This window comes from Equus caballus, chromosome 15 (genome assembly GCF_041296265.1).
Source record: "Equus caballus isolate H_3958 breed thoroughbred chromosome 15, TB-T2T, whole genome shotgun sequence".
NCBI classification, from domain to species: domain Eukaryota; kingdom Metazoa; phylum Chordata; class Mammalia; order Perissodactyla; family Equidae; genus Equus; species Equus caballus.
Genome location: NC_091698.1, coordinates 61,002,246 through 61,017,346, shown reverse-complemented (window position 1 = coordinate 61,017,346; position 15,101 = coordinate 61,002,246). Strand labels below are relative to the sequence as shown.

The window sequence follows — 15,101 nt, the reverse complement described above, 5'->3', positions numbered from 1 at the left end:
TCCTTATTTCTGTTTTGCCAAATGCTGTACATTCAAAGGGCTAAAACTGAATTAAATTAACAAGAATATTGCCGTCCAGTTCCTCTGACAGAGATAGGTGGTGCCTACATCTTTCAGAATATGGTTTTATTGAAGGAAGTGGTTTGTGTCATTGTGATCAAGCTGTTTTACAAGAAGGTACAAAAATGCTGTGTTTATTCAATGTTAAACAACAGGATAAAATGAGGGAATTTCATTATTCACCCATATCTTTCTAAATGAGATGTTTTGCATTATATAAATAAAGCTTAAAAGCAATGAGTCTGTATTTTGCTTTCCAAGTGAATGCTTTAGCATTTAAGTTCAGATGGAAAGATTATTCGGGGCCATCATTTTGGCTCAAGGAAGCTCAAACTGTGTTTGTTCATATTTGAACTGTTTGGAATACTCTTGGGCTGAATTTGCAGCACAAGGCTGTAGAAAGGCTAGCCAATAAGCGTGAACCGAGTTGATGTTGTCGCGTTTCCTCTCCCACAGGGGCACTTGGAGAAGCGTGAACCGAGTTGATGTTGTCGCGTTTCCTCTCCCACAGGGGCACATGGAAGGAGAAGTGTGGGGGCTGGCGGCTCACCCTCTCCTGCCCATCTGTGCAACAGTGAGCGATGATAAAACGCTTCGCATCTGGGAATTATCCTCCCAGCACCGCATGCTGGCAGTACGGAAACTCAAAAAAGGTACACGGCATCACCTTACACATCTGTAAAAGTGTTTACAAACAACAGAATGTGTTGGATTCATTCATTCATTCAACTAATATTTACTGAGAGCACCTGTTTAGGCCCCAAAATATGCTAGGAAATGGGAAGTCGATGTTTGTTGCTACAGTCATAACTAAGTACTTACAGAATTGTTCCAGAAAGACTGGCCTGATCCATCAGTGCCCAGCTCTATTATTCCCTTCATTTTCCTTGCACTGCACAGACATTTGCCACCTGGGGGCAATATGTCCTTCCTCTTCTCGAGAGCTGTGAGAGTCAGTTGAAACACATCAGCTTGTGAAGAATGCTGTTTATCTTTGTCTAACAGTCTCCAGAATTGATTTTATTAGTGAAAAGTGAAAGTCAGCTATAGGAAAATAATACTTAATATCAAGAAATGAGTAAATATGTATTAAACACCTATATGCACTGGAACGAAGAGGTATGCCAAGAAGTACAAATTTGGCAAACATTTATTGAGTAGATTCTATGTGTCAGGCACTGGGGATCCCAAGATGAGCAGTCTCGTCTCTAGTGTCAGAGATGGGCAAGATTTGAATATGGTCCTTGCAACAGATGGTCCATTCAAATTGGGTAATTTGAGGAGAGTCTAAAAACAGGACTATTTGTAAAGGGGTGAGTAAGATATTAAGAAATGACTAGGGATAGTGTGGCACTATGCAGCTAGTAACAACTGGGTACCATTACCAGCCTTGGACCTGAAGGGGCGAGAGGAGGGAGCAATTGCTGGAACCTTGAATGTGAGAGCTATGTGAGATGACAGCCTGACAGGAACTATGACCATCAGCTCGGGCACTCAGCCAGCATGCAGTGACCCTGCAGGGAGGCAGCTAGGGGAATACATATCTCAACCTCCCTATCCTTCCTTCCTTTGTCCCGTTCTCCTACCCATGTTTCCCCTTGGCCAAACCCAATCAAAAGCCAGAGGGCAAGGGAGCCCATTGATGCAGGCCAGTTCCAGGCACACAGCAGGGTGGAGAGTAGATGTGGAGAGACAAACCAAAGATATCTGGCACAAACAAAGTACCAAGGAGGCTCAGAGGAAGGCCTGCTGCAGGGATGGCTTCATCGCGGGGGAGCATGAGAGCTGAAGCTTAAAGGATTTGTGAAAGTTCTTAAGACAAGAAAGGATGAGATATGGGGGTCTGGCTCTAAAGTATTTTTAATGAGTAGTTTTATAAGCAGAGAGACATGGGGAGCGTATTCTAGGGGGATAAAATTAAAAAGGTGTCAAGACAGTAGTAACAGTATTAGTAGTAACAGTATGGCTAATATGCTGAGCCAGCATCTGTGCTAGCACTTTGTGTTTGGTCTTCATGGGAACCCAGTGAGTAAGGCCATTATTATTACCACAAACAATTTAGGAAACTGAGGCACAGAGGACTTAAGTTGTTTGCCCAAAGTCACACAACTGGTAAGTGATGGAATTCAAACTCAGATGGTGTGGCTTCAGAGAGCACACCTGTGCTCACTGCATGACGCTTCCTCCCTCTACCATATTGCCTCTCTTTACACTGGACTTTTCGGCCTTAGTAAGTGGTGGAGCCAGAACTCAACCACAGATCTGACTCCAAAGCCCATGCTCTTAACCACTACAAGACTGAATCATTTGGCCACTAATTTATATTGGGGAAATGATAGAACCAAGTCCTCACTGTGAGTGACTTGAATATCAGACAGTAGACTTTATTCACTATCTTAAAAATTAGTTCAAAATAACAACTAATGGGGCTGGCCCCATGGCCAAGTGGTTAAGTTTGCGCACTCCTTCGGCGGCCCAGGGTTTCACCAGTTCATATCCTGGGCACCGACATGGCACCGCTCATCAGGCTACGCTGAGGTGGGTTCCACATGGCACAACCAGAAGGACCTGCAACTAGAATATACAACTATGTACTGCGGGGGCTTTGGGGAAAAGAAGAAGAAGAAAAAAAACAGCAACAACAACTGACATATCTTAGATAAGATGACCTTTCAACCCAGTTTACAGATATTGTCCTGGTGTAATTATTAATAACTCTCCCCTTTCACTCTCAAAAGTGTCCTGGTTTGTACAATAAATTATATAGTTAGCCTAATCTTGATGACTCTCCTAAAGGGCAAGCTCATCTTTTTGTTCTGTCAGCAATAACATCATGCCTGACTCATAGTAGGTAAATAACTATTCACTAAGTGAATGAATGAATGAATGAATTATGTAATTTAGATAAGGCAACTTAAAGTTATTGGTATGAACATAACTTTCAGCATACCATGAACAATGACTGAGCAGTGTGTATGGAAGCTCAGTGTGGAATGCCTTAGCACCAGGCTGCATGACTGTCCCATCCCCGGGGCTCTGCTTAGCAGTCTTGACGATAAGAATGGGGGCAGGGGCATACTCTTAAATAGGATTCCTATTAAAACTAGCTCCACAGAGTTCATACTCCTCATTCAGAAATGTCTCCATGTGACCCACAAAGCAGTAGAAAACATTGCTCACGTAGCACCGTCAGGCCAAGATTAGTTTTACAGACACCTCTTGAGAGAATGTTGTCCATATCCCACTCTTGTGAGAGAAGAGGCAGGAACAAAATCTTTCACCTCTAGAACTGTGTGTTATGATCCATGGATCAGAGAATTGGAATGACTCAGAGTAGAACAAGGTTCTCCAAAGCAAGTTTTGTGTGTAAGGCAGGATGAATAAAATTAGTTTCTAGAAATTTTATTACAGAACTCCCATTCTTAAGTATCACTTCTTCTCTTGGGAGCAAAGATACTGGTTATATTAATCATTTGAAAATCCCAGGTATTCAGATACTAGGAAATAAATGGATGAAACTCAAATTAAAAATGTATTTTTAACATTATGATCATTGTCCTTGGGTGTGGAGGGAAGAGACGTTTTAAATTATGAAATTTTAGTTCTCATGAGTAGTATTAAAGACACAGTCACATGTCCATGCATAAAGCACATATGCAAATTTCTCCATCTTTTCATTTGGTTTGTTTGATGGTAAAGTCATGAATAATAACAGTGTTCTTTGTGGATTCTTCTGTAGGTGGAAGATGCTGTGCCTTCTCCCCTGATGGGAAAGCCTTAGCAGTTGGCCTGAATGATGGGAGTTTCCTGGTTGTAAATGCTGACACTGTTGAAGACATGGTCTCCTTCCATCACAGAAAAGAAATGATCTCTGATATTAAATTTTCAAAAGGTGAAAATGACAGTAAAAACTTTAAAAAATGTATTGGGACAAAAAGTTACAAGAGGGGACTGTTTAAAATATTTCCTTGATCTTGTCCCCATTTTAAAATGCCAAGTTCCTGGTAGTAAATTCCCCTATAAAATGTTTTAGTGTTAACTGCACATTTTTCTTTATAGATACAGGAAAATACCTTGCTGTGGCATCCCATGATAACTTTGTGGATATTTACAACGTGCTTACAAGCAAAAGGGTTGGCATCTGTAAAGGTGCTTCAAGTTATATCACACATATTGACTGGGACTCTAGAGGTAAAGTATGTTGTGGCTTTTAAAATATAATTTTCATTGTAAATAAAGTCAACGTCCATTCCTATATTGTTTCCAGAGAGGATGGCAATTGAGTTTCAGAGAAAGATGGGGAAACTCACAACAGTATAAATGGCTGTAATTTTACAACCCAGAGGCAGCTGCTGTTAACATTTTAAGTATTTTTTCCACCTTTTAAAATTATTATTACTGTAATTATTATTAATTCAAGCCATTGAATTTCAAGACCATTGAGGACATATGATGCCTTCTGTTACCATAGCAAGCTACCACCTCACCTTTGGGTTTGGTGTGCTGTGTCCTTGCCTTATGTATCCTCCTACTTTCTCTTCTCCTACCAATGCTTCACTTCCTGGAGAGCTGCCCAAGGAGTCTCAAGCAATTTTCATCCTTCAGCAGAGAGAAGCTACATTCAGCTCTCCTAAAGTTTCTCTGCTCTCCAAAACTCCCAACCTACCCCAACCTCCTTCAAGTCATACCCGCAAACACCACGGGGATATGTCTATTTATTTATTTAACAAATCTAGCTTCTACCATATGCAAAGTCTTAAGCCAGAAAATGTAGAGGATCCAGAGTTAGTTTAGTGAGGGAGACATTCTTGTACCTGAATAATACAAGAGTAGAAACTGGGCCGTAAGAAATGGTGAATCACAGGGGAAGTGGTGAGAGGGGTTCAGAATGAGCCAAGTCAGCATTAGGCACCCAGGGTAGAGCATCAGTGCTTATAGGGTGGGTCCCTATCCCAGAGACGTTGCTGATGTTACCTTTTTTTTTTTTTAAGATTTTATTTTTTTCCTTTTTCTCTCCAAAGCCCCCCAGTACATAGTTGTATATTCTTCGTTGTGGGTCCTTCTAGTTGTGGCATGTGGGACGCTGCCTCAGCGTGGTTTGATGAGCAGTGCCATGTCCGCGCCCAGGATTCGAACCAACGAAACACTGGGCCACCTGCAGCGGAGCGCGCGAACTTAACCACTCGGCCACGGGGCCAGCCCCCTGATGTTACCTTTTGGGGCAGGTGTTTAGGAGTGGGCAGGGTCCCAGCTTTCAAAGAAGTTTTAGTCCCCTGTGGTAGAAAAGCACCAAGGTCAGTGATGTGCTCTGAGGACAGAGCTCCCAGGGGAATCTGTGGAGCTTCAGAAGAGTGACCTTTAAGATGATCTTGAAAGATAAGCAGAAATTCACCAGATGGCGAAGTCTAAGAGAGCATTCCAGATAAAAGGAAGATGGTGTGCTAAGATGTGGAGGTGGGAAGAACAGGGGGAATTAAGAAATAGTGAATGATGCTGAGTGGCTGACATCTCCAGGAGTGGGGAATGCAGAGAGGCAGATGGAGACAGAACGTAAAGGAACGTTTACATCAAGCTAAGAGCTTTAACGCTGAACTTTATCCTGCAGACATTAGGTAACTCTGAGAGATTTGGGGGGGGCATTCCCTACCTTGTCTACTGGGGGAGGGGGAGTGAGCCTGGAGTTGGAAAGCAACTAAAATAAACCACGAGAAAGAGGTGATGAGGGCCTCAACCAAAAAGAGGTTATTTCAGAGATGCCAGAATATTTTATTTCAAGTATTTCTTGAAGTAGTGGCTATAGACTGATCCTTCTTCCAGGCAGGCATTTAGTTGTAACTCCACCTGCTGCCCTGGAATTTGGACTTTATTTAAGCTTTATAACCTGCCTGTGTATTATATATTGCAATATATGGGAAGAAAGCTTGCCATTTATTGTAGGAGGTGCAAGTCCCATCAAGGGCAAAGGGGGATCACATGAGTCCCTCTCACTTTCCTGTGCTGGCCATGCCAGACACGGTGCTGAGGGCTTGGACTGGCATTTGTGATCGGGCAGGACACCAGCTGGCTGAGACTTATCTAGGAACCTGTGAGGCTGAGGGGGTCGATGGAAGCAGCTGCTTCTCAACCCCCTTTGAATTCTCTGCTTTATTGTTTAAAAAAAAAAGAAAGCAGTGATTTCCCCCTATTTATTCTTGGCTAACATCACTGGATATGTCTTTTTGGGAGAAAGATTTAGAACAATCAGGGCCAGCCTCATGTATACATAGAATAGAGCACGGTAAGTTTTATTTAGAATCACACGCACGCGCGCACACACTGACACACAATACCTGAAACAACATGTGAAATCCCACCAGTACGATGACCATTGAGGCGTTAAAGCCAATTATTACTTACATATTAGGGGGTAAAGAGCTAAGAGAAAGTGGGACATACGAAGAGTAAGTTTTTGTTGAGAGGATTTCTTTGAAAGTATTATTATTATTATTATTATTTTAAAGCTTGGCACCTGAGCTAACATCTGTTGCCAGTCTTCTTTTTTTTCTTTTTTTCCTTCCTCGTCTCCCCAAAGCCCCCCAGTACACAGTTGTATATTCTAGTTGTGAGCGCCTCTGGTTGTGGCATGTGGGACGCCGCCTCAGCATGGCCTGATGAATGGTGCCATGTCCGCGCCCAGGATCCGAACTGGCAAAACCCCGGCCCCCAAAGCCTAGCGCACAAACTTAACCACTCAACCATGAGGCCGGCCCCTAAAATTATTTTTAATTGTGGTGAAATATACATAACAAAATTTACCATCTTAACCAGCTTTAAGTGTACAGGTCGGTGATATTAAGTACATTCACATTGTTGTGCGACCATCACCACCATCCATCTCTAGAACTCTTTTCTCCTGTGTAAAACTGAAACTCTATACCATTAAATAATAATTCCCCTTTCCCCCTCCCCCAGCCCCTGACACCCATCATTCTTCTTTATGTCTCTGTGAATTTGACTACTCTAGTTACTTCATATAAGTGGAATCAATAGTATCTGTCTTTTTGTAAATGGCTTATTTCACTTAACATAATGTCCTCAAGGTTCACCCATGTTGTAGCATGTGACAGAATTTCCTTTTTTTTAAGGTTGAATAATGTTCTATTATATGTATATACCACATTTTGTTTATGCATTCGTCCTTTGATGAGTACTTGGGTTGCTTCCACATTTTAGCTATTGTGAATAATGCTGCTATGAACATGGTTGTACAGTTCTTTTGGGTATATACCCAGAAGTGGGATTGCTGGATCAAATGATAATTCCATTTTTAATTTTCTGAGGAACTGCCATACTGTCTTCCACAGAAGCTGCACCATTTTACATTCCCACCAAGAGTGCACCAGGGTTCCAACTTCTCCATGTCCTCACCAGCACTTGTTATTTTCTGGTGGGGTTTTTTTTTTTGATAGTAGCTATCAAAATGGATGTGAGATGGTATCTTATTGTAGTTTAATTTGCATTTTGAGAGGATTGTTATTATTTTTTTATTCTGCAAATGTGTAGGCCCTGTGTTGGAAGCTAGGGATATAAAGAGGAGTATGTCCAAGATGGAAAGAACAAGATCTTGGCCAGGATCAGTGGGTTGCCCCATGGAGGGGCCTGGGTGAATGTCTATATAAAGGCCCTCAATGTGGAGGCATTACTTTGTGCGGAAAGAGGCAAACATCACCAATTCCACAATTCTGCGCAAAGCCAGCCTCTGTGGTCCAACCAGAGCTAAGGGTGATGGAAAAGGCACTGGGAGTAAGGAGGCCAACGTCTTTGAAAAGCCACCTTACCTCTCATTCTGTGTGGCCCCTTCAGTCAGATGAGAGGGTCAGACCAAATGGTTTCCATGGACTGAGAGAATAGAATACTTTTGATTTTCAGGGAAGAATCATACCGTCTTGAGAATAAGAGCACATGTGCCCATGAATCTTCCCTGGTTTAACTCCAATTTCGTTGCCATGAGACATGTGTCATATTTGATATTCTTGTGCTTCTGATAACCCAGTTCCCTGCCCTCAAGAATGTGCCATGCTAACTCAAGACCAGCCTAGCTTTTCACAGCAGGGCCTCAAGGGTCTGACAAGGATAGAGAGCAGAATTTAGGAGCAAGGGTGGATTTCGTTCCTTTGATCCTGTCAGAAATAGTGAACACATTATCTTGTCGAAAATAGTGAATGCATCTGCCAGAGCCAGCTGGTTCGTCACGGGTGGGGAGTGGCGCAGCCTCTAGCTGCTGCAGCCTTTTGTGTCCATGGCAACCACAAGTCCTAGGAAAACCAAAAAGTGCATCATTGGGCTTTTGCAGGAACATCAGCTACCCCTGAATGAAAGCTCCTGTACAGAATGCTTGAGAAAGAAAGAAAATACATGGAGAGAGATAGAACATGGAAGGATATTTTCTAGCTGCTATTGTTCATTTCCAGCAATGTCAAGACTTTAAGATCTTTTACCAATTAACATTTTTAGCCATGAGAGGACGTTTCATTCCCATTTTCTGTTTGGTAAATTTGGTACCAATATTGGAATTGTTCTAACTTATAAATTATACAGCAACTGGGACGATTTTGTGGGTTATAAAGCTCTGTGCACCTGCAAGATGTGTGATTTATTATACCTGCTTAGTAATGAGGACATCTGTCTCTTTCAATTCTCTTATTCTGTGTGAGTAGACATTTCTGGTGAATAAAAATGTGAAGATTCTGAAAGTATAGGGTTACTGTTATTCAGGGGCAAATTATACAGGGATTATGCACACTTTTTACTTTTTGCTTCTGCCCCTGCCCTCAGAATGGTTCAGTGGTTATATATTACAGAGCAGCAGCCAGAAGAAAAAGGGGAATGGTGACCTAAATATTTCCCCTGTGCTTAAAAAGAAGACAGTGTAATCACAGCAGTAAAGAAAATTTGGTGGAAAAAACACAGTCACAATTCCACCTCCCTAACACAGGATAGTTGGGTTTTTAAAAATTTCTTCACATCCTTGGTTGCAAAGAACAGAAACCCACTCAAACCAGCTTAAATTTAAAAATAATAATAAAGGATGAGTTTATTAAAAAGATGCAGGGATATCTCATAGAATCTAAGAGCAGGAAGCAACATCTCCCAAGGAACTGGCTTTAGGAAAGAACTGGAAAACGCCTAGAAACCAAGCAGCCCTTCCTCTCCCCTCGTCTCCCGCTCGGAGGCGGCTCGTCTCAGTGTCCACGGCTTTCCTGGGCCTGGTGTCTGCTTTTGGCCCCTCTCTCTGCACAAGCAAGCTTTCCCTAATTTATTTGCACATGGCCAAGTCTCCATTGCCCCCAAAATACCACCCTCAGTCTCAAAGTCCACATCTACTCCCAGCTGGGCACCCCCTGATTGAGCCTCCCAGATTCCAATTTCCCAGAAGAGAGAATTTGCTTGCCCAGCCCAGGCTCCAACCTAGCCCCTCCTGGGTCAGCACCCACCTCCAGAGCACAAACATAACTGCAGGGGCCCAGCCCTTGGTGAGGACAGTTTTCAGCGAAGGGGCATGGGTGTGGGTACCTACAGGTGTCCACAGGGCTACACAGCACTTCCGGTGCGTGTTTATTGTGGTTAGATTTTCTCATATTTTTGCAATCATAAAGTACCTCACTTAGATATTTTAATAGTTTTGGGGTGTTTTTTTTAAATAAAGTATGATCTTTGAAACTATGGTGTAAAGTGAGTTGTTGGAATTATCTGAGAATTGCAATCCTTTGATTTCTCTAGGATCTCATGGCCCAAAATCCTCTAAAGTTAGCCACATTCAGAGAATGTTTTCATTGACCCCTTTAATCCTTTTTGCAGATCCTTTGTCATTTGCAGACACTCTTGAGAATCCTAAAAATATGCTTTGCAAATATAGTTGGTTCATTGGAAATATATTGATCACTCATTTTCTTGTGACGTTAAATAACCAAAGGTAGTTTAACTCAGTTTTTTCTTTTCTCATTAGTGTATTATCAACCATAAAGTCAGGAAAAGGGGCCCATTTCAGAGAAAACATTTTCAAATCCACTTGCTCCTCACAGCTGAGGCAAAACTCCCTCATCACCATGTTATAACTCAACAAATTAGAAATGATTAAGATTATCAGTTAAGAAATGAGAGAATCTTTTTCTAATAGGCTACTTAGAAATAGACCTGTGACTCCTGAAGGTTAGACATGCCAGATTTCAGACCTGGGGTGCCCACCTAAATGTTAAAGAACATGAATTTCTTATTTTGGTATTATTTTTCCAAGAAGGACATTTCAAGACTACTAAATGTACATAGTTATGGGGGAAAAAAAAGAGAGGAGGAAGAAATGTTATTATGTATATACACACTGAATTATTTACAGATGAAATATTAGGGTGTCTGAGATTTGCTTCAAAATAATCTTGGATGAGGGAATGAGTGGAGATTCATGAAACAGTGTTGACCATGTGCCAATGACTGTTGAAGCTAGGCATTGGGTACATAAGTGTTCTTTATAGTATTCTTGTTTCCATATGTGTTTGCAATTTTCCATAGTTAAAAAATGCTGAAAAAAATACTGGGAAGTATATATTTTGAGTCATTTAAATTTCAAGTCATAAAGGATTACTGATGTGGTAGGAGAAGGATTAGGAAATCTAATCTTTTCAACATTTATCAAAATGAATCCAAGACTATAATTTTACATCAGACAAAGACTGTTTTTGCTCAACATTTTGTTTTTAGGAAAGTCTTGGATTTCTTTACAAAATTTCAAGTAAGATGGGGGAAGGGGAATGAGCTGTTTCTAAACTTTAAAGGGCAAATTTAGAATTAGACCTGAATAAATACAAATACTTGCAACAAGGTTCTCACTTCCAATGCCATAATTCTTGCCAAAGCAATTTGCTTTTACTACATCTCTGTGCCAGAAGGCAACAGGGAAAAAGAGCAAAAAATAGATTGTGCCGGGCTTTGGAAAAATAGCTATTTTCAGTGCAACAGAGTAAAACGTAACAAGCTTGATTCTTCTATTTTTTAAAAATGTTCAAGGTCAGATTTTATTGAAAAAATCATTGCTTTGGGCTTTATACCATGCTGTGTAACTGCCTTTACATGCACTTCTGGATAGTTCAATATATATTTACACAATTTATGAGACTTTGATTAAAATAAATCAAAATATTTGCGATCATGCTTATCACTTTATAATAAAAAGATAAATGCAGAGTTTAATTGTCTCTCTACTCCATTCTGTCATAACAGGAAAATTATTACAAGTAAATTCGGGTGCCAAAGAACAACTCTTTTTTGAAGCTCCAAGAGGCAAACGGCATATAATAAGACCCTCGGAGGTAACAATCATACACAAAGCTTTTTAAAAAATACTTCGTAAAGATTTAATATATGCGTTTTAATAAAACCTATCAATTCCTATGCACTCGTGTGGGTTACATTTAGAGTACCTTTAACCTTGATCCTTTCTCAAATCTAATTGCTTAATCTGGTCTCCTTTCTGAAAACGTACGGATTTACTATAATACACTGATGTAACAATATGCAGTTGGGATTCTGCTTAATTTTTCTCTGCCCAAAGACAATGCTTAAGCTAACAATTTGGATCCTCTATATTACTTTTCCATTGGACATGATGTGTTTTATGCAAAGCTTTTTATGAACATAAGTTTTGAAACATACTTTCTCAATGTTTACTGTTTGTAATAATAAACAGTATCTTCTGCAACAAGACAAATTATTTTTCAAAACAAACTATTCCCAACCTGACCATCCTAATGTATCAAACTGTTTCTATTTTTGTGTTTTCCTCATGTCCTTAGCCACATACGTAATTTTTTCATTGTTGAAATCAAAGCCTAGATAGATTCAAAATTTTTGAATTTATCATCTACGGCCTTCCTGCAAGTTCAGTGGTATAGTTCTTTCATGAAATGACCCTGATGGCGAAAAGGTCATTGTCTGATTGAGCACTAAGAATGTCCCCTTAGTCCCGGGAGACAATCTGGCTCATTTATTTGCTATGTAACCTTTGATGAAAAAGAAATATTACTTCCTTTGAGGAAAAGTGAGTGAGAGTATGCCGCTGAGGGCCAAGCACCTGCCTCCCTCTAGCTTCAGTTTGCCCAGGGTTGTAAAGTGCTCCCAGAGATATTTGCACATGTGCACAGTCATAACGTTTTCATTGTTTCTAGAGGAAGTATATGCATAGTGCTTAAGACTCATGAGTTGTTTTAGATGATGGCATTTTATTAATGGAAACTGTTTACTGATCAATTGATCTCGCTCCTCAATTCCACTTTATTTATCTCTGATCAGTCCTCTTTTTAACTTTTTTAAACAGAAAAACATTTATAGCCTTGAGTAAGGGATATCTTAATATGTCAATCATTCACTGAACATCTGTTGAAGGTGCCGGGCACGTCACATACCTGTGTTTTAATCCTCACAACAGTCTTGCATAGTAGTTGTCAGTCTCATTTTACAGATAAGGAAATAAAGGATCCAGGAGAGTAAGAGGCCCGTGGAACTGTGGTCCCAGTCTAGAGGGGTCCATGGGTCACTCACTGCCTAGACCACACGGCCTCTTGCATTTCTCTTGTGTATTTAAGTATCATTTTATGTCACTTCACCTATATTTTCCCATCCTGTTCTAGTGCCCCAAAGTAAGCATACTAAAATAAAGTACAGTTCAACCAAATGATGGAGGGGGATGCTACCAGCTTGGGACAGATGAGCAATTATTACTTAGAAGAATACATGTAAGAGGGAAATTCGTGTTATAAGTCTTCCCGCAATGCCAGGCTCTGGCTCTGCAGAGTTAATCTGTCACTCTGCGGTGCACATTTGTTATCCAGAGGCTCGTCTCTGGTGCTCTTGGCTGGGGGCTCCCTCCAGCTGATGTCTCCTGGTCCTGGCCTCCCTGGTACTGCCACTACTGAGAGCACCGAAAAGGTAGCTCATTGTTTTAATCACCAGTATTATCAGGCCCTTCAATAGAGTATGAAGGATTTTGAAAATCTCCTTTTCAAGAAGAAAAAAAATTTTTTTTAAGAAACAGCCATAGTGAAAGTAATCAAAGCTTGTCTAGCAAATTGTTAAGTATGACAAATATTAAAATGTCCACTTAAACCCATCTGATGCAGCGTGGTGCAGTTAAAGCTGCTCTGCATTAGGAGGCTGACTCTCTGGGGCTCCACCTCCCCTCCACCTCCTCAGCCAGCTATGATGGAAGGGGCTAACCTCTCTGTGGGCTCCAGCTGCCTCCTCTGAAAAATGATGATGATAATGACATCTCTGCCTGAGGAATGTGCTATGGAAGAGACCCCTTGAGGGCTTTCCTTCCATCTAAGTTCTTGGGTTTTTAGCAAGTATGTTTACCCCGTTTGGGTTGTGTGGATTACAGGGGTCATTCTTACTGCTCCATTTTAAATGCAGTTTCTGTAGCTTCCAACTAGTTAGACCTTTGCTTCCTCTAAAGAGCACAGCGTCCAGACCTGGCCAAGGGTATTCTGTTGGGGTGACTGAAGGTGAGCAATACCAGCTTACTCCTCTTTCCTGCCCCAATAAGGAGGCCAGGAAAGGGGCCTCGCAGGGAGCTGGTAGTGGGGATGGACAAGGAGGGTCTCAGAAGTGGAATCTGGAACCTAGAAGGCAGTCAGTGGCCAGAAAGCCTGCTTGTAGAACCAGCAGGGGTAGTTCCCTGCTTGTCTTCCTGTGAAGGTCATAAGGAGTTAGAGAGACTCCACCTGTACCTCAGAAATCTGAGGGAATTGCTGGGGAACTGCCTCCTGTCACCTCAGTCTGTGGCCCTGCCTGAGGCACCCCGGGTCACCAGGGCCAGCTGCAGCTTTTTGGTTCCAGTTCTGCATGTGTCCAGAAGAAAGAGAGAACATTAAATGAAAAGAAATTTGAGTGACTAAAACCAAAATCCTGGCTGCATCTTTATCTTGTCCTTTCTCTTCTAAGCACTGACAGCAAGCAGAAAACAGAAATGGAGGCGAGGTGCATTAACAATATGCAAAGCAGTTTCCACATCCAAACGGAGCCGTCTGGCCTTTAATTTTAGCTACAATTCTCTCATGATTTTTTTACACCCTCTTAAATAGTGCTGTAAAACGCTTATCTCAAGAAACTGTCATGCTAAGATGTACTAGCAGATCTTGAATGAAAGTAAATGAGATCAAATCCCCCAGGACAGTCTAATACACAGAGTTCTTGTTTTTGTTTATTATTGTTTTATTAATAAAAAGGAGAGAAAAGCCTCGATTTTATCAGGATTTGACCTATACAAATTGAAAATCTTCTGTCCAGGAATTTTAAAGGATAATATGTTTTAAAGGATAATATGTATCTTCATGGCTACACAATATGAACAGCTCTTCAGATTTTTGAGATAGTCTCTAGGGAGCATAAAGGATATTAAGCTAGCTGCAGGATCTTGTTACTCTTTCCTCCAAAGAAGCAGTCCTTAAAAAAAAAAAGTTATATCTTGTAACTTCTTAAAATGTTTGCTAAATGACCAGCCCTATTGATCAGTCTAGCTCAGTGGTTTCATTTGGGAGCAATTTTTGCTCCTCCCTCAGGGACATTTGGCAATATCTGGGGACAACTTGGGGAGGCGATGCTACTGGCAACTGGTGGATGGAGGACAGGGATGCTGCTGAACATAGTACCATGCACAGGACAGCCTCTGACAACAAAGAATTATGCAGCCAGAAATGTCAATAGTGCTGAGGTTCAGAAATCGTGATCTAGCTTATGGTTTTTACAATGATAAATATCTAGGTAAGAAGTGAAAACTTGTATTATTGTCAGATTTCTACAACTCCAAAATGTTCATTTTATCTAGAGAAAAATATATGGCTATTTGTCTGCAGTGTTGCTTTATGAAGACAATGCATATACCACTTGAAAAATGTAACTTACAACTTGTGCACCTGAGCGCACAACACCAATGCCTGATGTTGGCAAAGTCATCATGAAGAACCACTCAGCCTCAATTGTTTCTTTTAAGTAAAACAAAAAGATCTCTAGGC

At 41.0% G+C, this 15,101-nt stretch overlaps 1 protein-coding gene across 5 annotated transcripts in view; it reads left to right on the top strand.

The window, feature by feature from the left end:
* The window catches only part of EML6 (EMAP like 6), a 279,682-nt gene that overhangs the window by 185,378 nt on the left and 79,203 nt on the right, over window positions 1-15,101 (top strand). For all 5 annotated transcript variants that reach the window (XR_011426055.1, XR_011426056.1, XM_023619097.2 and 2 more), the window contains exons 21-24: window positions 572-713; window positions 3,800-3,952; window positions 4,120-4,251; window positions 11,314-11,402. Coding sequence is in view for 3 of the 5 variants with exons in the window: in XM_023619097.2 (XP_023474865.1) it covers window positions 572-713; window positions 3,800-3,952; window positions 4,120-4,251; window positions 11,314-11,402 (516 nt within the window). In the remaining 2 variants the exon portion in view is untranslated. The remainder of the gene's footprint in view (window positions 1-571; window positions 714-3,799; window positions 3,953-4,119; window positions 4,252-11,313; window positions 11,403-15,101) is intronic.